The sequence below is a fragment of the Apostichopus japonicus genome, chromosome 15 (genome assembly GCF_037975245.1).
Source record: "Apostichopus japonicus isolate 1M-3 chromosome 15, ASM3797524v1, whole genome shotgun sequence".
Lineage (NCBI taxonomy): Eukaryota > Metazoa > Echinodermata > Holothuroidea > Aspidochirotida > Stichopodidae > Apostichopus > Apostichopus japonicus.
The window spans coordinates 16045230-16068539 of record NC_092575.1 but is presented as its reverse complement, the minus strand read 5'-3'; the positions used below and the strand labels follow the sequence as shown (position 1 = coordinate 16068539).

The 23310-nt window shown below is 38.0% G+C and overlaps 1 protein-coding gene across 5 annotated transcripts; it reads right to left on the bottom strand.

Annotated features, from left to right (window-relative positions):
- Positions 1–318: 318 nt before the first annotated feature.
- LOC139981287 (glyoxalase domain-containing protein 4-like) lies at positions 319–21800 on the bottom strand. Of its 5 annotated transcripts, none has more exons than XM_071993542.1 (10): positions 21670–21800; positions 14477–14591; positions 12887–12936; positions 11589–11709; positions 10776–10920; positions 8838–8888; positions 7825–7994; positions 7290–7403; positions 6495–6581; positions 319–4842 (listed from the first exon to the last, which is right to left on the bottom strand). In XM_071993542.1, exons 2-10 carry the CDS (start codon positions 14564–14566, stop codon positions 4765–4767), a joined length of 906 nt encoding a protein of 301 aa, XP_071849643.1. In that variant the 5' UTR covers positions 14567–14591; positions 21670–21800; the 3' UTR covers positions 319–4764. The 5 variants fall into 5 exon arrangements, with proteins under 5 accessions (XP_071849643.1, XP_071849647.1, XP_071849645.1 ...); XM_071993546.1 differs by having other exon boundaries at positions 14477–14600; positions 21671–21800; XM_071993544.1 differs by lacking the exon at positions 21670–21800 and adding an exon at positions 15556–15693.
- Positions 21801–23310: the final 1510 nt, after the last annotated feature.

The following is a 23310-nucleotide window of genomic DNA, read 5'->3' as shown; positions in this document are numbered from 1 at the left end:
GTACAAGAAAAAAATTTGGTTTTACAAACCCCCCAGATGGCCGGAAACGGCCCTTTCCGAGTGTTCATTCTGGTTCCCTGGCCTCTTGCTAACTTGAGACACCTCATTCAATATCACTTTTAAACCCCAAAAAACAAACGAGTTAAAATAGTAAGTAATTCAATACTACATAATGTATTAAAATCAGCAAGGTACATGTACAGAGTAGTCTTACTTTTCAACTTCTGATACTTGTAGATACAAAGATAGGCCAGAAATCAGGCGCGTAGCCAATGGGAGGGGGGCGAAGGGGGCAGCCGCCCCCCCCCCCCCTTGAGCATATTTTTTTAAATGTTTTTATGATATCGCTAGTATTTTCAAAAGAGAAAATGCTAAGATGCAACTGACAAGGCCTGGGAAGTGCCATTTCCAGCGATCTGGGAGGCATTTTCAGCCAAAATGTTCTTGTACGCTTCGCGCCAACTATGGTGGCGCTACGCTTAGATAGTTTGCAATGCCGAGTCTTCAGTTTCGCCCCTCCCTTGGCAAATTCCTGGCTACGCGCCTGCCAGAAATGTCTTTGATACAACTGTAGCTAGTAAATGTTTAAGTTAGCCTAATAATAGAAGGCGAGAGCTATCCGACGATTGCCATCTGATGCAAATTTCTCAACTGTTTTCTCAACTGAAATATTATCTGCGTAAACGGGTTCCTAACTACATGTTAAAAAACTGACAAGATCGGATCCTAGTCTTTTTCGGCGCGATAGAAATGACAGCCTAGATGACAGAAGAATAGGTCACCTAATTTAGCCATAATCTTGCTACGTTCATTTCAATAGTTGTTCCTGTCTATAGACTCCTAAACTCGTCCAGCAAGCTTATCGATTTGAATTATGGGTGTTTTAAAAGAAAGATAACTTGGCCAAAAAAATGTAGGCCCGGGCCTACAGTGCTATATACTGGCTACGCCCCTGATCATATGATATCATTATCAGCAGATTTTGTTTCCTGTTTGAATTCTTTTACATGTTCTTTTACATAATATATCAGAAAGACAAACATAGTGCTCTTTTACAATTTTTCCAGTGGGATGATTCTTGTTTATTGTCCAACGTCTGGACTTTAATATATTTGACGAACTTAACTGATGGACAATATAAACTTTCATATTTTGTAATATAGCCAGATATGCAGTGGCCTAAAAACAAATATCGTTATCGCAGTGTATTAAAAGTGTAATACTTATTATAGGAAGTGCGTATCACGTACGATTGCTAGCTTAGCTTCATAACATGCTGTTCGTGCAACAACTTAGGACGACTCATAGAACGAACGTTGTCGATGTTCTTGTGCATACAGTTCGTGACATTCCATGGAGTGCGGTTAGGTAGGCAATATGTATTTTATTACGCAGTGGCCAACTGTAGGCTTGTAATTGGCTATAAGCTAAATTTAGCTAATTGCATCTGTCAAACTAAGTAAGTAGTTGAATCAGTAGGCGTGAATGTTACTACGATTACAATCGAGTTAACGGAGCTGACGAGTATTCAAGATCAAAAGAGCACTGACAAAATACCATGCTAAAAAAACGACAGTTTAAAAAAAAAAAAATCGACACTGAAAGGGGGGGAGCGGTCGCTCCCCCTGCTCCCCCCTGGCTACGTCCCTGCCTACTTCACTTGGAAAGACAGTCTGGCACATGGACAGTCCCAAATGCGCCAAAAAAAAAAAAAAAAAGTCCCAAAAAACTTATTTCCCTTCTCTGTCTCATATGTATTTTCGTGCTTTAAACTCGCCATGAGAGAACAATAAAGAAGTCTCGTAAAGCTCTGCAGCGTCCCAGGCTTCGTCAGCTGGACACCGTTTTGGCTCGAAGAGTGGGCCTATATTCCACAGTGAAAACTAAGAGTGATAAGATGTGCTCAAAGTCGCTAGCAGGCGTCAAGGACTATGTGAAAATGCTGTAGATTCGGGCTGGGGCGGGCTGGGTCTTAAAACCGGCCCGGGCATTTTCCACCTAGACCGGCCCATTATTCATTGATATGTTACTTACTAGTGATCGCTGTCCTGGGGGAGGGATCTAAGGGGAGGGGCTCCCCCTCCCCCATTGAGATTTTTTTGAAGTTAAAGAATGCCTAGATGCAAATTGGTGCTACATTTCTCAATTTTGTAGGTTACAATAATCCTTTAAAAAAGAATCAAAAATAATTTCCAGAAGCAACACTGATTAAACTGAGGAAAGTTAAAAACGTAAACAAATATAGGCAAAAAGATATGTTTTAGACTGGATTTTAATTAGTTTTTCAAGCATTTTGTGACAAAATGCTTGAAAAAAATGAAAAAAACGTAAATAAAATCCACTAAAACATATATGTTCTATAACACGAGCACATGTCATGTCTACGAGAGTAGGAGCCCACGCAGTTCGCTGCTTCTGGTAGCCAAACAATCAATGATATTTTTAGTGTCAAGTTTGGCCAAGATTCATTTTTCCACAGACATCAACATGAACGCCTCAAGATGTTCTTGTGTCATTGTACTTCTCAAACGGTTTTTGATTCTCTTCAAGGCAGAGAAAGAACGTTCACATGCCACTTTTGACACAGGTAGCGTTACCAGCAGCTTGTAGACGTGAAAAGGTTCAACTTGAGGAGCACCTTGTAGCAGCAGAGATCGAGGACAGTCTTTACATGACTGATTCCCACAGTTAATTTATACATTTCTACACAGCCCTTCTGTATTCTATTAACTACTGTGTAAATGGGCTGTAAATTTAACCAGGCTCCCCAGCCCACCGGCCCATCGGGCCACCGAGCATTGCCCAAATGCCTGTGTGGCCAGTCCGCCTGCACTGGATTCGGGTGACTTCGCTGAATTCAATTTATTTGCATATGAGTATACAGCTTTAATTATTGAACGAATTGTCATTAATGTTGGTATAATTTTTTAAATGTTGATATTGGTCAGTCACTGCAGTCAAAAAAGCTAATAGGTCGTCTCAAAATCGATGTCACAAGGCCCCAATGTTTTTTGTAGCCCTGGCCCGGGACTCCCAGGAGCCAAACTGGCCTAGCTAGTCACTATGCTGCTGTTGGTGCTGGATCTATACAGAGGAGGCATCCATGCAGGTTCCATATCACTAAACCTTGAACAAATTTTCTGAAACCTACCCTAGCTTCCTTAGTAAGGGGAAGTTGAAAGTTTTACCAGCTTTATGGCTGTTGTGTATTATAGACATTCACTGTAGCTATTTTCTTGGTATTTAAAGTCATTCACCAAATTAACTGATCTACTTCGAAAGAAATATCCTCTGGCTGTGTGTCGTATAAATTTGTAGTCTTTTAAGTTCACTGAAGCCCAAACTTTATCAATATCAGTTCCTGCAAAAATAAATTAGGTCTTCAAAGACATTAGACAACAACAGAACAACTGGATGCCAGATGTGAATTTAACACAGTAAAAACAGGGTGTGTGATCAACAATATCCAAGCAGATATTGTGGTGGATATTGGTGATATTCAAACCGTGCGCCACTGTTATGCAAATGTTAAACTGAATATTAGCAATAACTGTACTGCCATTCCATGGCGAAAAGTTCTGCTTTGCACATTAATGTATATTTTCATAATAACCCACCTTTACTTTAACCTGAATGATATTCATTACGGTTTTCATGCACAATTCCGCCTCACATATTCACTGATTTTGCAAGAATAAAATTCTTGTAAAAGCTAAAAAATTGTTATATTTCTCCTGCCAGTCTTTAGTAGATATGACATTTACTCGGTTGACAGCGAATCAAATCCAGTAACTTGTAATTCTGGAATTTTGTTATTCCACAAAATCATCTGCTTTTAGAATCAGGCCAACTTGAATGATAATAAAAATAATAATAACAATACTTATTTAAATAGCGCACTATACCAACAGTCTCTATGAGCTTTACCAGAAACAAATTGAGTACAAATATACAGCCCAGTAGAACAAAACTTAAAGATACATGAAACTTATGAAAGGATCGGAAAAAAAAAGGTCCAATGAAGGTAGCACATGAATAAGTGAGTTTTTTAAGACACTTTTAATATTGTCTATGGTGGGGGCATTCTTAATGTGGGTGGGGAGATGTTCAAGAGTTTGGGGGCTGCAAATTAAATTAAAAAATAACACCCAGATCTTTAACAGAGGGAACAGGGATACACAAGAATCGCTAATCTTAACAGAAGTTACAGGGACGGGTGACATTACAGAACCATGATGAAACATGCATCAATTTGATTTGTTGTTGTTGTTGAGAATTAAGTCTGTTGTTATATCACTCTTGTTATATCACTCTAAAATTGCTAGTTAATGCAATACTGGTCTTGTTTCCCTCACCAGTTTACACCCCCCTCCCCCTTGCATGGACATGGACACCCAATGATCTGCACCTTCACTATCTGAAAATATCCATATGAAATGTCTTTTTATAAAGCATATATATGCAAAGTATAGTGTGCTCTTTTATATGGAATATCTCCTGGTATATCCTTACAATGTAGCCTAGTGTGATAAAAAAGTTAGCAAAGACAAGCATTATAAACTGCAGTATAAAAGTTGACTACATTTGTTACCAAATATTAACTACCGCCATGCAGGCTATGATAACGAGTACTGTGTAACTTGCTGTCATGGAGTACTGCATAATATGATGTTCTACCTAGAATTACACACTAGCTGAGTCACTCATCGACATTAGTAACATAATGCTTCCTCGGTGATTCTCTGCTCTGTTTCATTCCAGCAGTTATTGGCTCTTCTCGTATTTTTCTTTCTTCATCTTCTGCTTCTCAAACCACTCGTTACTCTTGTCAGCAGACATGGCCTGAGAGAAAATCAAATGTGAAGTTTGTCAATATAATAAAGCAGAGGATAGAGTTGATTCTTCAACACAGCTGGTCACCCATACACAGTATGTCTCCCTCTTTGATTGCACTACTAGAATTGAACACAAAGTTAATGATACTTTGTATGATAATCATGTCACAGAGAATGGATAAAATTGAGAGGGTCAGTTTACTCCTTACTAATTACCCCCCTGACTATATTTTGTTCAGACCTTTCTACAAATTTGTGGTACTATTCTCAATTACATACGGAATGATTAAGGTATCTGAAAACACAACCTGTATTAAAGCTGTCACCAAAATCATAACACCAGGAATGATACAGTTTTGGCATAAATTTTGCAGATGACCAAAAAAAAAAAAACAGTACTTTAAATTTGTGGGACACTTGAACAATTTGCTGTAGTGAACTAACTGGTTAATAATATCATAATTAAGTAGAAGCAGCCTACTGGTTGTTACTTCACAGATCTCTTTGCTAGAGGGACTGGATCACAGTTATGTGACAGGGCCCCTGTCTGAAGTCTTCAATTTTCCTTAAATTTTATTACAATATGAAACTTCATTATTCTATCCCATATGACCCAAAGCCCGTAATAAACTGTGGAACAAGCGGCTATAACCCCTGGAACACCTTCCCATAAGGCCTATTGTTCAATTGAAGCGACAACCCAAATCAGATTTGCATACCTGGTTGTACATACCTGGTTGCACTTCACAATATTATTTTAACTTCTCACAAAATTCACCCATGCTACCCATGATACCCATCCAATCAGTGGTCTGGGTGCAGAACTCAATGAAGCTTTTCTTCTCAGCCAAAAATTTGTCGATAATAGTATCATTAACAGTGCATGACAACAATTAATGTTTTCAAAGCCTGTTACATACAAGATTAAATATAGAGCCAGCACTTTCAAGGAAAAGAGAGACTACAAGAACTCAGGGCCGCCATGACTAAAGTTTTAATGGAAAACCCTGTGTTTAAGAACCCGGGGTCTCTTTTAATTAACAACCAACAACCCCACTGGGCCGATTCTTACATGCAAGGTTGCCATTAGACAAAAAGGGAATATAGAAATAGAGCAATGATGTTTACAGTATAGTAGGACATGCTGCATTCACCCATATGGTACAGTTTAATTTATAGTAATGAAGAATACAACCAGTACCTTTACATATAGCAAAGGGACAACAAAAATAGTAATAAATCTCTATTTTATTGGAAAGTATCTTTTTTTTCTCAGTTGTACATATTTTACAAATTAATCTCGGAGCAAAAATCTCATATCAGTATTGATGCTGAAGCTGCTTCTAACATGGTTTATTAAATTTGATATGGTCACATCAAAGGAGAAAGATATGATGCTTTTGGAATACTTGCATTCTGAGTTCAGATTTCTGTATATGAATAATCTGACATTTTACAGCACCAATATCAGTCGCTTCTGCTGTTGCCAGATGCAATAAAAATTTCTGCTAAACATTTAAAATTTATATCAAATTCTGACATTTGTGACAATGATGCTATGTTGAAATGCAACTTTGATATCATTTTTTTAAAGCATTCATCTTCTGTCAGAACAGTCCTATAAAATAGCTCACTATTTTAGTTTTTGTCAAAGCTTACCTCATTCAACAAGGAATCAGCAGCCGAATCTACTTGGGACAACTCACGGAAAGCTTCATCTCCAACGAAGCAAATTTCGTGGCCATCCTGCAAAGGAGAATCAGATATTAAAGATTATTTCATTATGTATCCATGGCAACAGAATTTTTTTCACTAAATGCAAATTAATTACACTAATGCAAGATCATACTTAGATACAAGATGAACATTTTCAAAATTCTTAAATGTAAACAAAATAATTAATACACGTAAATCCATAACTAAAGAGAAAACACTTCTTACATTCCCTGTACCGCTGAAATACAACAAATCTCAGCTCACCATAATTATATACATATTATACATAATTATTCTGAACAATGATGAGTATTTTACTTTTGAACACATTCTATATTTTGCTGGATTATGCTGCTATTCAATGCTACAGTAACACCCCCTGGAGCCCTAAGGCACCATATGCTTACCCCCCCCCCACCCCCTGTCCACCTTTTTTAAATTTTGTAGGCACGACTTGCAAACAAAACATCTGTATGTCTTGCCTAACTGGAACTGTTCAGGGAAGCCACTTAAATTTGCCTCATCTGCCCATTGGATTATCCAGCATTATTAAAATACTTCATCAAAATATGAAAAGACTGATAAATGTGAGCTGAGATAACGGCATAATCTAATATTTTGCAAACCGCAACAATTGACAACGGAATTATCATTTTTTTTACTTTAATTGTATTTCAATTCCTTAATTTTGAGTGAAGAGGACAAGAGATTGTAATGTGACCATGCTAATTAACTTACAGGATCGGCAAGGATGACTACTTCAACAGTTGCTTTGCCAGGTGTATCTAAACTAACCAGAGGTGTAAGAACAGTCTGTTTGGCTTTGAGAATACCACTTTGGATCCCTTGTAGCTGCAATTATAGGAAAACAGGCAGATAGTCAGTGTAAAGGAAAGTTAAACATCCTTCAAGTCGGATTATTCTTCAAATTCAACATCATATGTTACTGTCAAGCCCCAACAGGAACTTTCTCAAATTATAATGTTAAATACAGTTAAAACTGAACCTACCTATTTTTAACTCTTTTTTTAAAATGTTAATTGGCAGTGAAATTTGCAGAGGATCTTGTAGATTCCTTCATAGCATGCATGTATCTTTTAGTTACTTTATTAAGATCTAAAAATTGCATATTCACATAATATGCTTGAATCTTTGTGTTTCTTGCAACCTGTAAAACAACCAACTGCCTAGCCTCAAATGTTTGTATAACATTGACAGGTAATTTCTACTTTCAGGGCCAAATATACAATACTTATCAATTTAGAGTGGGTACCTGCTCTCTTGGGCATGAGAATGCAATTCTTCCAAATGCAGAGCCTCTGTCGATTGCCTCCTCTGCTTGCTTAAGTTCAAGCTTGGCTTGTCCGGTACTGGCATAGCCTAAAACCGCGGAAGTCTCTTCTCTGCTATAACAGGTCATACCACATTGATTCGTCCAGTAATCTAGCAGTTTTGAAATCAGGGAAGTATGATACATACACTAAATGATTTTAAATACATTGGTTAATTCACATGGATCACTTTTTCTTAATGATACTTGACATCATCTAGGCTATAATATTCTTAAAGGGCAATTAAATTACTTTATTTAGTTTTTGAAAGACTTTTGTTGTCTCACATATAAACAAATCAAGTCTGCATTGACTTGTCAAGTAATCTCCAAATACTGGCTGAGGATGTAATGCAATGATGATGAGAGGCAGAGGTAGTGATTGGACACTGTTGAAAAGGGGACAGGAATGTATTACTAAAAGTAAATAAGAAAATGGTGAAGAAATCTATCTATCAAAAATGTTGCAAGTGCTATCATAAACAGTCAAGCCTGCCTACAGAAAAAGTAGCTCACTTGCGCATTAATAATTGGTTACATGATAGCTTAAACTACCTAAAGTACTGCCATCATCATTCATCCTTGAACGCACATAATTAATTGACCAGCCACCTTATGATTGTATGCTATTAAGTAACAAATTATTAATGCTTGAGTGATTTGAGGAGGACTGTTTTTCTATAGGCAGGCTTGACCATCGTGTGCTAGTGACATTATCTGACTGGATTCTACCCAGCCACTATATCCTCGTAATCCCCCCCCCCCCCCTCAAACAATACCCTTTCCTAGCTCTTCCTTGTGATTAAATATATGTATCTGATTATGAAATTTATTAATCAATTTCAAAGAACAGGAACTATAAGCTCAATGTTTAAGACTTCATTGAGCATATCATCTGTGACATTCTTCTAGTAAATTTAGTAAAATTTCTTAATCAACATAATTTAACTTCTCACCGAGAGACTTTTGAAGATTGGAGACCCCAAGGGTAACTTTCTGAACCGGATCTGCAAAGCAAAATGAAGAACTCATTAACTTATACTGCACAGGTGGCGCAGAAAATATCCAATCATAAGAAATGTTTTCATCAAAGACTATACTTTGCACAAATCACTCAGTTCGTAAATTTACTGTCCCTGTCCTAGTTAAAACTACTTCTGTTGAGTCAATATGTTTGATACTGCTTGCTTTAATTAATCTACAAATTTCAGCTGGCAAGTTATTGCATTGTCTTGTAATTCTCTTTACGTTCAGCACAGGCATGTTGCTTCAAAGTAGGTCACGGTTTTAATTCACTCAGAAGATAATAGAGTTGCTTATCTGACACGAATGCTACACACGCACACATACATTAATTTAATATATGACATATATAGACAACAACAAAAATTGTATAAGACTCATACATTTTAGTGAAGAAAATATTGACTTTGTCCCACGTCCAGTACATGAAACTTAAAGGGAGTGAAGACTCGCGCACACAGAAACGTCTGATGCCGGTAATCTGACCTAGTTTCGAATGAGGTGTAACAGAGGTGTTAGACACCACCATCGTTCCCAGAAAATACACACACAGCTTGCTACAGTCGGTAATTAGACACTAGTGTACAGTCAATACATACAGCTACGGTCAATACCCACAATACAGTGCACATAGCAGCAATGGACAGCTTAGGTCCAGCTAAAGATAACAAGGTATCACGTTTCATTACTGTCTGCATTTTGTAGTGGCAAGAAAAAAAAATCACTAGCAAGCAACGGAAAGTTAACTTTTTTCAGAGGGAGAGTCTTCAATGCCTCTAACTTAAAACAATCAAGGTACTAATTTCTTTCACTGGAGACCACTGACAAACACGCAAGCAGATAGCTTTAAAAGTACTGTAGTCCTAGTATCATGCCATTTATAGAAATAGTCAAATTTTCAATTTATATTATCTCCTTGTAGAATCTTTGTGTGATTCCAATTTTGCATGTATTTAATCAGATATGCCTGTATAATACAAATGATAGAAAATATCTGTTTATTACATCGTCATTAATAAGAAGTTTATTAAAAGATCTAACGAGATGAACTTCCATAGAGCAACAGTGAATCAAGTATATTTTACTCTGCTATGACAAAATAGACATGGTACCTTGCTTTCTACTACAGAAACAGGCTTGAGTGATGACAGATTTAAACTGCCTATAGCATTTCGGCAAATGCATTTTGAAATGTGTAATATATTTATTTAAATATATATATATTCAAAACATTCTTCAGTGAAATTGCACTAGATATCAGTTTTAGCAGTGTGATATCATCAGATAGAAATTCTATTGTGATGTGTTAAAACCCACTCCATCGATCAAAATGAAACAGCAATACTACAAAATTTATTTCATAAAAGTTTGCACTTCATCATATAGAGCTATTTTATAGTTGATCAGCTTGATCATATACACAATCTCATTTTTTTAGTAATAAACTCGACATCAGTCCACAAATATGCCACAGCGAAATTGGGGCATATCAATTAAGTTAACCAATAAAGCAAGCATGCGTTTTGAGTGATAGTTACCAATCGATTGGTGTGTTTTTGTACGGACTGCTTTGGTTTGGATTTCCCGTTTGATAAGTGACAGCTGGCGATTTCTTGAAAAATTGGGATTGAAATTAGATCTCTCTCAACCTTTGTAACATAATAAAACAGATTGCAATTAAGAACCTGTAAGATGCCTAGCCACTACCATTTCATTATCCCACACATACTGTACTATATATGATATATAAGATTTTTTTTCATTTCCTAATTTTCCAAAAACTTTGTTTTTTTTAACTTCCTAATTCATAAAATAATGGCAAATTTAATATTGTCGCCTCTGACCATGAAACTGATTTCCAAAGAACATACCTTTATTTGGATTGGGTCGGTCTAGAATATTAAACTGGTAGCCGTCTGGAGACTTAGCAGATATGACTCCTGCAGAGACTGTAGTAATGGGCCAACCACTCTTGGATGCCCTGGCAAATACCTCTTTAGACTGGATTGTGAACCCCTTTTAATAAAGATAATGATCACCAAAGACATCTAATTAATCAATCAATAAATGTAAACTGCACTATGAGCACAGGTTCAAATGTAGGATTCAGCTGCAGGGGCTGCAGCATCACTGCAGCCAACTAGGCTGCGTAGAACACATATATATATATTCGTTTGTGGTGATCTCTATTGACACAGCCTTGCTGCAGCAGGAATTCACAGCTCCTGCAGCTTCTCCTTGTGACACAATGCCAGCTATATACAATATTTTATGCTGGCAAATGTAATAGCTCTTAAAAGTAGCTTTCAAATATACTTTTTGATCAAATTTAAATTACTGTATTCTGTCAGGGGTGGGGGAAGGGGGGGCAGGTGATGCACTTTATAGTAAGATGTTATAAATAATTGAGTTAAAAAATTAGCTAGTTTGCTGAGTAAGGAGTTAGATAAAAGTACAGATATCAATTGAACATACATACCATCACTTAATATGACACTTAGTTTCACATGCTCATGGGCAAAGTACTACACAACCTTTCCTAAATATATGTGTTCGATATTTTGCCAATAACTATACATTCTACTATTTGCATACAAAATACTATAGTGCCAGTAGATGGCTTATGGTTTCGTACATGACATTGGTTGCAAGGTTAACTTTGCGGCTGCAAACACAATACCAACCTGAAAGTCATTACCAAGGCAATATTCTTTGACACCGTAGTTGTAGGTCAATTCCACAACAAAATGGCTGTCCTCTGGTCCATATCCAACCATTGATTTGCTCCATTTGCCATCATAGGGGCTGGAAAATATTAAAAAACACAAGTCACATTATATTTTACATCTTCAGCGATGTGTGTTTTTTGTGGCCCAAGAGATGCTTGGGTATGTAACAGGTGGGTGTGAGGGTATTTACTATGAACATACCTTATTTTATTTTTAAATAAGAATGTTTAAAAGAAGACTTGCTGTAAATATATTTGGTTTCAAGTGCCACAGGTGCATGGAAAACTATTGCATATACCGCAGTATACCAGGCCACCATTAATCTCTATATATGCTGCTAATACATTATATATATCATTCACTACATCAGAATTTATTTTTTGCTATGAGATATTTCAGAGAATATTTTCCATGGAAATGGAGAATTTCAGCAGGTACCAGTCCATGTTCGTTGATATCACTCGGGGAATAAATATACCAGATATATATTGAACATCAATCAGAACTGAGGCAACATATCAATTTTATTGCCTGTCTGTAGACAGTGTACTTACAATGATTTAAATACTCTGTGAAAGCTTTACCATCTGTTTAATTTCCTCTCTAATCTCCCGCAACCCCGGCCCCTCCCTCCTCTATTTTCTGCCGCTTAGTCCATTGGACCCTCTTACCGTTCCCCCATTCTGTAAAGAGCTCCAGGTGCCCTGCACAGCTTCAACAGCTTATTATGCCCTATTTACGAATACCCATTTGTTAACGGGTAATGAACACAGGGAATATTTCCTATACTTTGAATTCTGTTATAACCCTGTGCTCATGCTAGAACAAGTAAACAATTTCACTTAATTAATACATGTATATTAGTTTGTAACTTTCTTAACCATAAAGCTATGACAGTTCCCTGCTACGCATGCATGCACTGAAAAATGTTAGTAAGCGGGGAAAAAATGAAACCCCAAAACAGGCATTGCCAAGGACTCAACTTTTTAAGCATCTATGTCAATGCATTTTTGAAATGTATTTTTGTTTTTCATTTTCTTTTGCTTTTTAATATTATTAAAGGTTTTGCTTTACTTTTTCCACATTGATTTCATTCTGCTACAAACTGCTAATATGGTTCCCCATATTAGAATTCAAACATGAGGGGTGGGGGGTGGGTGGCAGGGGGGGTTAATTTCCACAACAAAGTGTCTGTTACTCTGATTCAGCACTTACTATAGGGAATGTATAGTAGTTGTTACAGACCAACTTACCCATTGCATGTTGCTTTACAACCTTCTTCAAATTCTTCATGTCTCAAAAACTGCAGGAGAAATTGGTAAAAAATTATTAATAATATTAATTTTGTGCCTTCATAGCAGAGCCAATGTGACATCTCTTACAGTGTTTATTAGAAAACAACAAAATAGTTGAAAAGTAACATACATATAGGTATGTTTATGCACTATATGGTGAAGGGACAAACAAGCTTTGTTTCATGGTACTGTAATTCAGAGAATTAAGAGAGGCTTATACATTGGATGTCACAATGACATCATATAATGAATAAGGCCCACTGATAGCCATGATAGATGCAGAGCTCCCAACTGACCCGCAATTCGCGGGTTGGACCCGCATTCTAACACCCAAAGCCGCTGACCCGCGCAAGCGTCCGAAAAACCCGCATTGTAAATGTCAAGTATACATAAAAAAAAATTGCATCAAATTTTGACTTAGCAACCATCATTTCTTTAGCATTTAGCATAATAGAGACCTCCTTTACAGCATCATTTGAACCTCAAATTAGCCTATATTTCTTTTCATTGGGGCGAGCAGCGAACATTTTCATGCCACGGGAAAGAATGAATTATCACCTACTATTCAATTTATTGATGTTACACACAAAAAAATGCATATTTCTCAGAAAATTTTGGGTGACAAAAGCCTTTCTATTAAAGTGCCACCATTTTACATGTAGGCATCACCAGGATTCCAAACAAAATTCAAGAGGAGGGGGACACCCCTACCCTTATACCCCCCCCCTAGGACGGCGATTCGTGGCAAGGACCAGCATTTGCCTTCTCAAGAGTTGGGAGCTATGTAGATATGACTAAAAATTAATCAAAGTCAAAGAAACCACAAGGCTTTAGCCAACAACAGTCGAATCTGTTATTATGAAAACAAAAAAAAGAATTAATCTTGGTATATAATGAGAAAGAAAAGAAACAATATCAAATTTAAGGATACAATGTTTTAGTATGTACATATCCTATGATACTTATGATATTTGAAGATACACTGTACTATGACACATATATCATATAACACTAATGAAATTTAAGGATACAGTATATTAGTATGTAGGCCTACAAATACTATATGACACTATGACACTAATAGAATTTAAGGACCCACTGTATCAGTATAAGTTGGACCAGTACCTGAAACTCTGACACTACTTAAATTTAAGGATACATGGTGTTAGTATGTATAAATACTACCAAATACTATGATACTAATGAAATCAAATGTAATAGTATCATGTACAAACTATTATTTGACACTATGACACTAATACAATTTAAGGACACACTGTATCAGTATATAGAAGTACTACCAGTACATGAAAATATGACGCTTCTTTAATTTAAGGATTCATTGTGCAAATACTACAAAACACTATAAATGAAATAAACTGTATTAGTATCATGTATAACATACTATTGGACACTATGACACTAATGAAATGAGGGATAAACTATATTTACATATTGGACATTATGACACTAATTAAATTTAAAGTTGCAATGTATTGGTACAGTATGTATAAAGATTGTTAACACCCAAAAGTTGGATTGACATACCTGCATGCCAAGAACATCTCTGAAAAAGTTGGCTGTTTTTGTCCTATCTCCAACTTTTAGTACAAAGTGGAGGGCTCTTCTGTTGCTCATAGTGGTAGAGTTCAAAGTTCACACACTGCAGATCAGCAGAAGAAAAACATAAACACAAAATAACAGAAATTAATTTACAAAACCAGCAGAATTCGATCCAATTTTTTTTTTATCGCTAGCCACACTGACAACAAAGCTGTCTGATGATAATTGTTGTGCTCAGTTCTATGCAATTCATAATCTATTTAGTGGAAAGAATTCAAGAGCAGGACGGGTGGAAAGTAACTGATTACAAGAGTGACCTTGAAATGTAGTGAGTTGAAACATTACCCTCAGTGGTAACCACTTCTCTCAAGACAAACCTACCTAACCTGATCGCAAGTAGTAATAAGCATGTTGTTCTAGAAATACTGTAATGGAAGCAATGCCCTTCGTTGTCTGTTCCATACATCCATGTGGTTACAACATACAATTTTTACAATTATAGTCTGTATATGTTACATAGCCAACCCATGCCAAAGAAGGGCCACAGACATGGCATTCATACCCATACTCAGCCACCCATTTTTGTATCTGGATAGTGTAAACGACTCCACTTTCCCCTCCCACCTCCATGAACAACCCTCCAACTATATACAGCCCACAGCCTTGCATTGGATCATTGAGACTTCAGCTAGGCTTGTGCATGTTTGCATAAATTAATTTTGTTGGAACTAGTCTAGGCATATACACCAGGCCTTTGCCCACTCTGCTGTGGTCTTTTGTCATCTGGGCCTATGGTGGGCTTATGCAATACGGACAACCACGCAATAATTAATAACTTCCTGGGGTAACCTGGTCTAGTACTAAGTTAGTGCACTAGCCTAACGTAGTCTTCCCACTGTAACTGTGTTAGACCTACAGTAACATCAGGGCTTTAATCTGTAGGGTCTATTAACTTATTTAGGTTTTCTTAATTCTAATTTACCTCGGAAATTTGAGACGGATATTACATTATGCTATTTGCAGATGGAAATGAAACGGCAATTCACTTATTACATTCAAATAACCTTTTAACTGTTAAATAATGCCAAATATGAACACATCTTGTCACTCTTAGTGTAGCGGAGGTGGCATGTACTGCGACTAATTTCTTTAACGTTACGTTTTGGCATGGAGATTTGTTTGATCCTGTAGGAGGGAGGGGGTCGGGTGAGAATAGGAAAACCTTCAGATTACCTTCGCATGGGGAAGTTTTTGCGCGATAGCGTGTTTTGCGATATTTATCATGCAAACGCTGCCGGTTTGCAGTTCGTCAATCAAATGTAGCAATTATGTGTGTTATATATCAGTATATCGCCATCTATTTTGGTAAAGTTGTTGTGACATGCATGTGACCTGATGGAAAATAAACAGTTCAATATGGCCGCATGTGCTGTAAACACTTAGCATTTGTCTTCTTGTTATATCGCTAGGAATCAGGATAATCCTCCATTAATCCAGGGTATAACAAACTGGCGACGAACTAAGGAAGAACCTATAATATAACCCAGAATATTTCTGTATTGTAAACATGGCAGTTTACGGGAATATCGGGCCGTTTGACAACACAGTCGAAAGCTTCGAAGATTACGCAGATCGCTGCGATGCCTTTATAGTGGCAAACGATATTGCCGAGGCGAGACAGGCTAATTTTTTCTCGCTATGGTGGGCGCTGACACTTTCAAGCTCTTGAAAACGGTATGTAGCCCAGACAAGCCGTGTACACAGACGTACGCGCATCTGAAAACCATCCTGAAAGGACATTTTTCACCGAAACCGATCGTGATCGCTGAACGTTTTAAATTTTGGGCTGCTTCACAGTCTGAAACCGAGTCAGTTGCAGACTTTATTGTTCGCTTGAAGAACTTAGCAACCCATTGCGATTTCAACGCATTTCTACTGGAGGCACTGCGAGACAGACTGGTCTCGGGACTGCACACAAGATTTGTGAAAACTCAAACGCAGCTACTCTCAACCGCTGATCTGACGTTTGAAAAAGCTAAAACCAAGTGTCTTGCAGACGAAATGGCTGGCATAGCAACAAGGGAACATATCGATGCAGGAAGTTCTGTGAGTACAAACAGATTGAATTGGCGGAGCCCTCAAGGTCAAGGACGAAGGGGTCAGGGGACTAGAAACAACGACAAGCACAATAGGCCTAATCAACCCTGGCAAGCTAACAGTGCACAATCATGCTATCGCTGCGGGGGAAGCAACCACAAGCCCGATGATTGCAGGTTTCGTGAGGTAAACTGTCATTCTTGCGGGAAGAAGGGTCATATTCAAAGAGCTTGCCGATCTGGAGCTAAGGGACCTCAAAGCCAGAACAGTTCGCAGAATCAGACGAGGACAGGGGGTCACTGCAACCACTCCGTCTCAACTAGCTATAGGCCTATGGAGGATGGTGAGCCTAACGTTAGTTCTAGTAATAAGGACACTAATGAACAGTATGTAGATAGTGTTAATACTGATGAAAGTGATTTACATTATGGTTTATATCATACATTATCAGGTGTAAAGACCAATAAGCCGTATTTGATTACGTTAGTGGTAGGGGACACTAATGTTCCAATAACCATGGAAATTGACACCGGTGCGGCTCGTTCCACCATTTCAGAGCATGTGTACAAGTCCAGTTTGGCCCATTACCCCATAAAGGATACCAATATAACCCTACGTGGCTATTCAGGTGAAAAGGTGCCTGTGATAGGGAGTATTGTAGTCACGGCAAAGTATGGAGGTTCTAGTTGTAGGATGGATTTATTGGTTGTCAAGGGAAGCCGTCCATCCCTTTTCGGCAGAGACCACTTGAGTAAAATCAAACTGGACTGGGAGAATATTTTTGTGGTATCTGAGCCAAAACCAGCAAAGGTTGGAATCCAAAATTTGGGGAATCCTGTGTCACCAACCTTGGAAAATTTGTTGAGTCAAAATCAGAAAATATTCTCATCAAGTGAAATGGGTATTAAGGGATTCTCTGCTAGGTTGAGGGTGAAAGCAAAAAGTAGACCCAAATACCAAAAGAGTAGGCCAGTGCCTTACTCATTGTTGTCAAAGGTGGAAAATGAATATGAGAAACTTATCAAGAATGATATAGTTACCCAAGTCAACTATAGTGAATGGGCCTCACCAGTTGTGCATGTACAGAAGGGAAACGGTGAAATAAGAGTATGTGGAGACTACAAAGCTTTGAATGATTGTATTGAAGATGAGGGATACAAATTACCAAATACTAATGACTTATTTGCAAAACTGGCACAGGGAGGTACACACCCTAAGGTATTTTCAGTGCTTGATTTATCTGGTGCTTTCAATCAGCTGTTTCTTGATGACGAATCAGCTAGGCTCCTAGTAATGAATACACATAAGGGGTTACTGTCACCAAAACGTTTGTGTTATGGAGTGAAAACTGCACCAGCTATTTTCCAGGAAACGATGGACAAAATATTATCTGGATTAGACAATGTATTTTGTTACATAGATGATATCTTGATTGCAACTGAGAATGAGAATAGTCACCTTAAGGCCCTCGATGCAGTGTTTGCGAGGTTAAACATGCACAATGTTCGGCTGAATGGCACAAAATGTCAATTCATGAAATCAAAGATCAGGTATCTTGGTCATGAGCTCACCAGTGAAGGTGTGAGCCCTTTGCAGGACAAAATCGAGGCCATACAAAAGGCACCTCGACCAACCAATGTATCTGAATTGAAGTCCTTTCTGGGCATGGTGAACTATTATGGCAAATTTGTAAGGAATCTCTCTTCTCAGATGCAACCATTGTATGCCCTACTGCAACACAACATTAATTGGGTCTGGAGTGATGACTGTGAGCAAGCTTTTGTTAATGCAAAGAATGCTTTAGCTAGTAATCAGGTGCTCACCCATTTTGATCCAAATAAACCTCTAGTGTTGAGTGTGGATGCTAGTCCATGTGGACTTGGAGCTGTTTTGGGCCATCGATATCCAGATGGTTCAGATCGCCCCATAGCATATGCCTCTAGGACATTGAGTCAGACCGAGAAGAATTATGCCCAAATCGAAAAAGAGGCTCTTGCCATTATTTTTGGGATCAAGAAATTCCACTTGTATTTGTATGGCACTAATTTCACACTTATCACAGATCACCAACCGTTGACTAAGATCTTCGGACCAAAACATGGTATCCCGGCTTTGGCGGCAGCTCGGATGCAGAGATGGGCAGTGTTATTGTCCGCATATCAGTACAATATTGAGTACCGCTCTTCTGCAAAGAATGCAAATGCAGATTTGCTCAGCAGACTCCCAGTTGGGGAAGCCTCTAGTGGTGACCCAGAGGAGTATTTTGTTTTTGAGACAGTCCTAATAGAAACCCCTATTACTGCGACTGAAATTTCAAAACATACAGACAAGGACCCAGTTTTAGCCAAAGTTTTAGAGTTTACTCTATCTGGCTGGCCAAATCATTGTGTGGACCCTGCCATACAACCATACTTCACACGCAGAGATGAGCTATCCCTGGAGGATGGATGCCTTCTTTGGGGGCGTAGAGTAATTATTCCATCCAAATTGCATGAGCTTATCCTGAGTGAACTTCATGAATGTCATCCGGGCATGAGTCGGATGAAGGCACTTGCTAGGTGTTATGTGTGGTGGCCAGGTTTAGACAAGGATATTGAGGATAAAGTTAGGCTGTGCACGCAATGTATACAAGTGCAGAAGGCGCCTAACCCTGAACCATTGCTGTTATGGCCTTGGGCCACACAGCCGTGGCAGCGGGTTCACATAGACTATGCAGAGGTCAAAGGTCAGAATTTCTTGCTAGTGGTGGATAGCCATTCAAAGTGGTTGGAGGTATTACCAATGAATACCACAACAAGTACTGCCACGATTAATGTGTTGAGAACACTTTTTGCACGTTATGGGTTACCCATTCAGCTAGTAAGTGATAATGGTCCTCAGTTTAGATCTGAGGAATTTCAGAACTTTCTGAAGTCCAATGGTGTGGACCATACTCTCACTCCTCCATACCATCCAGCTACAAATGGGCTTGCAGAACGCAATGTTCAAACTTTCAAGAATGCTTTTGCTAAGTCAAGTGGGGAGACATTGGGTCACAAGGTAGCTAATGTTTTATTTACTCTTAGAAATACCCCGAACACAACTACCGGGAAAACTCCATCAGAGTTATTTCTTAAGAGATCCCCAAGGACTAGGCTCTCTTTAGTGAAACCTAGCCTGCAGAGGAAGGTGGAAAAGAGACAGGATGCTGCAAAACAGCAAAGGGACCGCAGTTCATCAGTGCGGCAGTTCGACCTTTATCAACCAGTGAGGGTGCGAAATGTTAGAGGGGGGAAGGATCGATGGATTCCTGGTACCATAGTGAAAGTCAAGGGGCCTCGTACATATATTGTTAGGATCCCTGGCAATAATCGTAGGTTTGTACACTCAGATCATCTTATCCCTGACGATACTGGTGCAAATGCTATGGCTGGAAAACCAAACATCAACTCTCCTATGGATGATGATGTTGTGTCAGTTCCAGTTAATGTACCTCAGACAACTAGGGAATTAGGGCAGAGCTCTAACTTGGATCAGCCAGGACCTTCCACCACATCACCAGTAGTATCTGGTAGTCCTGTCCACACAGGTCAAACCCCAGTTGTGGTAGCAGAGTCACCTGCACCATCAGCTACAGTAACCAGGTCAGGCAGAGTTGTCAGACCACCCAAGAGGTTAGAGATTTAACTATACCCTCAAGTTGTTAGTTTTGGTTGCTTGATTTGATAAAAAAAAATTGATTGATTTAATAAAAGTTGAGTTGTTTATGATTTGATAAAAAATTGATTGATTTAATAAAAGTTGAGTTTATTGAGGAAAAATATTTGAGTGTTTCATCATCTGGTAGGAAGGAGTGTTATATATCAGTATATCGCCATCTATTTTGGTAAAGTTGTTGTGACATGCATGTGACCTGATGGAAAATAAACAGTTCAATATGGCCGCATGTGCTGTAAACACTTAGCATTTGTCTTCTTGTTATATCGCTAGGAATCAGGATAATCCTCCATTAATCCAGGGTATAACAATGTGAATCTGTAAATCCGCCGTTACAGCTTTGGGTGAAGAAGGCGGGGTGGTTCCAGTGGTAGGATTGGGATTGGGGATGAGGCTAGTTTCTAATGTCATTTTAACAGTTTTGTAATTCCTCTGAACCTGTAGGCTAACTCAGATAAGCATATGCTTCGTCCTATTGTGGAGTAGTTTAGTTTCTTTTCGGATATCTGCGTTGATTATATGAAAGAACTCTGAACTAGTTTTTTTTTTAACTGCTTGGGCTGAACTGCGTCTTTTTGGACTTCATATACACAAACAACATTCAACTCAAGTGGCTTTAGTGAAGCTACGGTGAGAAGTAAAATAAGTTCAAGTGAAGTCTTCTGCATGCGCTTGTTTGCTAACTTTATATCGGGTGTCATTATGACGGGAAATGGTTTCATTGATAATTACAAATACAACCGGAAACGTGCGGAGATTCTAAATTGTACTTACTTAATAGGCCAAGATTAAATAGTGTCATTTAGAACTGACATATGTACAAAAGGCTGGGAATCGAATTGCGACGGCTACTTGGTGTTCTTTTTTTTCAGAACTAGCCTATATCTCCCAGCAAGCTGGATATAGCTTATACGTAGGCCTATGTACAGTTATGAACAATTATGTCGCAACACTTCAGTGGCAGATTACTCGATAGAAAATGCTGCGTCATCGAATCATTCTCACAACGACTATCACTTTCAAAGCATATAATATATACTAAATCTTTTATATGTACTTTGCGTACAAGAATCTAGGCGAACGCACCGATGTTTCTAATTTTAAAATGCTGTACGAGGGCCGCCGAGCTTCAATAGTAGTGACATGAATGTATGATCGCCGACATATGAACACCCCCCCTACCCCAAGAGAAAAGGAGAGGCATACCGTGATTACACCCCCATCCCGACCTCGGGGCAGTAATCCATATCATACTATATTGTGATTAAATTTTTACACTTCTGTGTAGATCTGTATACGTTGTTCAATAGATGGAGGCATTATATAGAGGCATTGGCGGATGGAATGTTTTCAACTTTCGTAAAATAGAATTATCATTAACTCACCGTTGAAATTCCAGCTTCTTGCTCCGAGTTATCATAAAATGGCAATGCGAAACATTGCAGTAGCGTATTACATAATATAACCTTATCTGGACGACTGAAGCTGTATATCTGCAAAATTTACCGTACACAATCCGCTTTGTCTAAAGTTTGCTTTCCTTGCACTAAGTACACTTGGCCAAAGAGCAATATACGGAAGCTTGTAAATTCCTTTTAACAAGCAGCAGAAGAAATTCTGTGATGGCTAAAAACTTATCAGGCTTCAGCGCTATCAGAGCCTCATGATGACAAATGATTGTAAACTGGAACTATTTTAAACAATACTTTTATCGTTCCAATTAAGTTTTAAAAATCCAAGTGCCTAAATTATTTTTTAAAAAAATTCTATACTTAAGAATTGTACAATGGCATTTAAATTGCATATATGTTTCAGGTTGAATAGATCTTCGGTATTTGTATTTGTATGTTGACAACAGCATGTTTGCGTTGTGGATTGAGTTTAGGTAAAGATTTTACCTGTTTTGAGATACAGGTCGAGGTTCCTCTTTTACCAAAACGCATTGGTTACGCCGATTCAAAATAAAACAAACTGTTTATCAGTCATGCTAATCTTCATCACTGAAAAAAAAAAGACATGAAGCTGTGACGATACCTCTCAACATCTGTTCAATTATATATTCGATCGAAACTGTAAAGAAATGGTAAATAATCCCTCCTATAACGAATTATGCAACTGATAAATTCACATTCTAAAATGCAATAACATTGTATCGAAATAGAGAAAAATAAAATGTCAATCGCAATCATGCATGCATGTAGCTGCAGATCTCATCGGAAATTTTGGTTATATGAACTTTGACCTCTGTGATGTGGTTTCATCTCTCAAAGAAGCACATCTTCAGGCGTAAAAAGATCGACATGAAATACCAAAGACAAGTTATTACGACAGAAAAAGGTTATTAGTCGATGGTTAAACTTGGTAACGTATCTTAAATTGAAAGCGCTGAAGCGAGGGCGCACTTTGCAAATTGCATACAGATCCAGTAAACTTCTGTAACCATAGTAATGACAAGACGAACAATGTGTACAACGCAACAAAAAGTATGAACGTTGAAATTTGTTGAAATAATTTCCCTTCAGAAGTATAGTTCAGACCAAAATTAATTTTTGACAGGTACAAGAAGAACATGAACTAAGCATTCTGATGTAATTTGCATTCAATTCCTATGTTTAGTTAAGTTTTCACCTTTATTCATAGCTAAAATGAACCTGAAGCAAACAGGTGTGATGTCATTGTTGCTCAGTTACAGATAATGCTTTGTTTTTCTTTTAAAATTTGCATCTACTTTTCTATTCCAAAATTTGTTACATTCACAATTGAAAATATACCACAGGCATTGGATTCATGTGCACTTCAAAACCCCTTAAGGCAAACTATAGCCACCTATCAATTTCAAGGTCAAAACGATAGACTGGAAAATAAAGAAAAACAAAGAACTCTGTTCTCATGTGTGCAACAATAACATCTCACTTGTTTGCTTTGGTGGGAAATTTGATAAATTCAAATGCTAATATCTCGAAACGGTACATTGGAATTGAGTGGAAGTATCACCAGCATGCTTAAATTTTACTTCTCTAAAACAT

Coding starts and splice junctions, on each gene's coding strand:
- LOC139981287 (XM_071993542.1), bottom strand. CDS start 14,566: ATGAGCAACAGAAGAGCCCTCCACTTTGTACTAAAAGTTGGAGATAGG. Junction 10,921..11,588: donor GCCTTGGTAATGACTTTCAG/GTTGGTATTGTG, acceptor CTTTATTAAAAG/GGGTTCACAATCCAGTCTAA. Junction 6,582..7,289: donor TAGTCATCCTTGCCGATCCT/GTAAGTTAATTA, acceptor TCTCCTTTGCAG/GATGGCCACGAAATTTGCTT.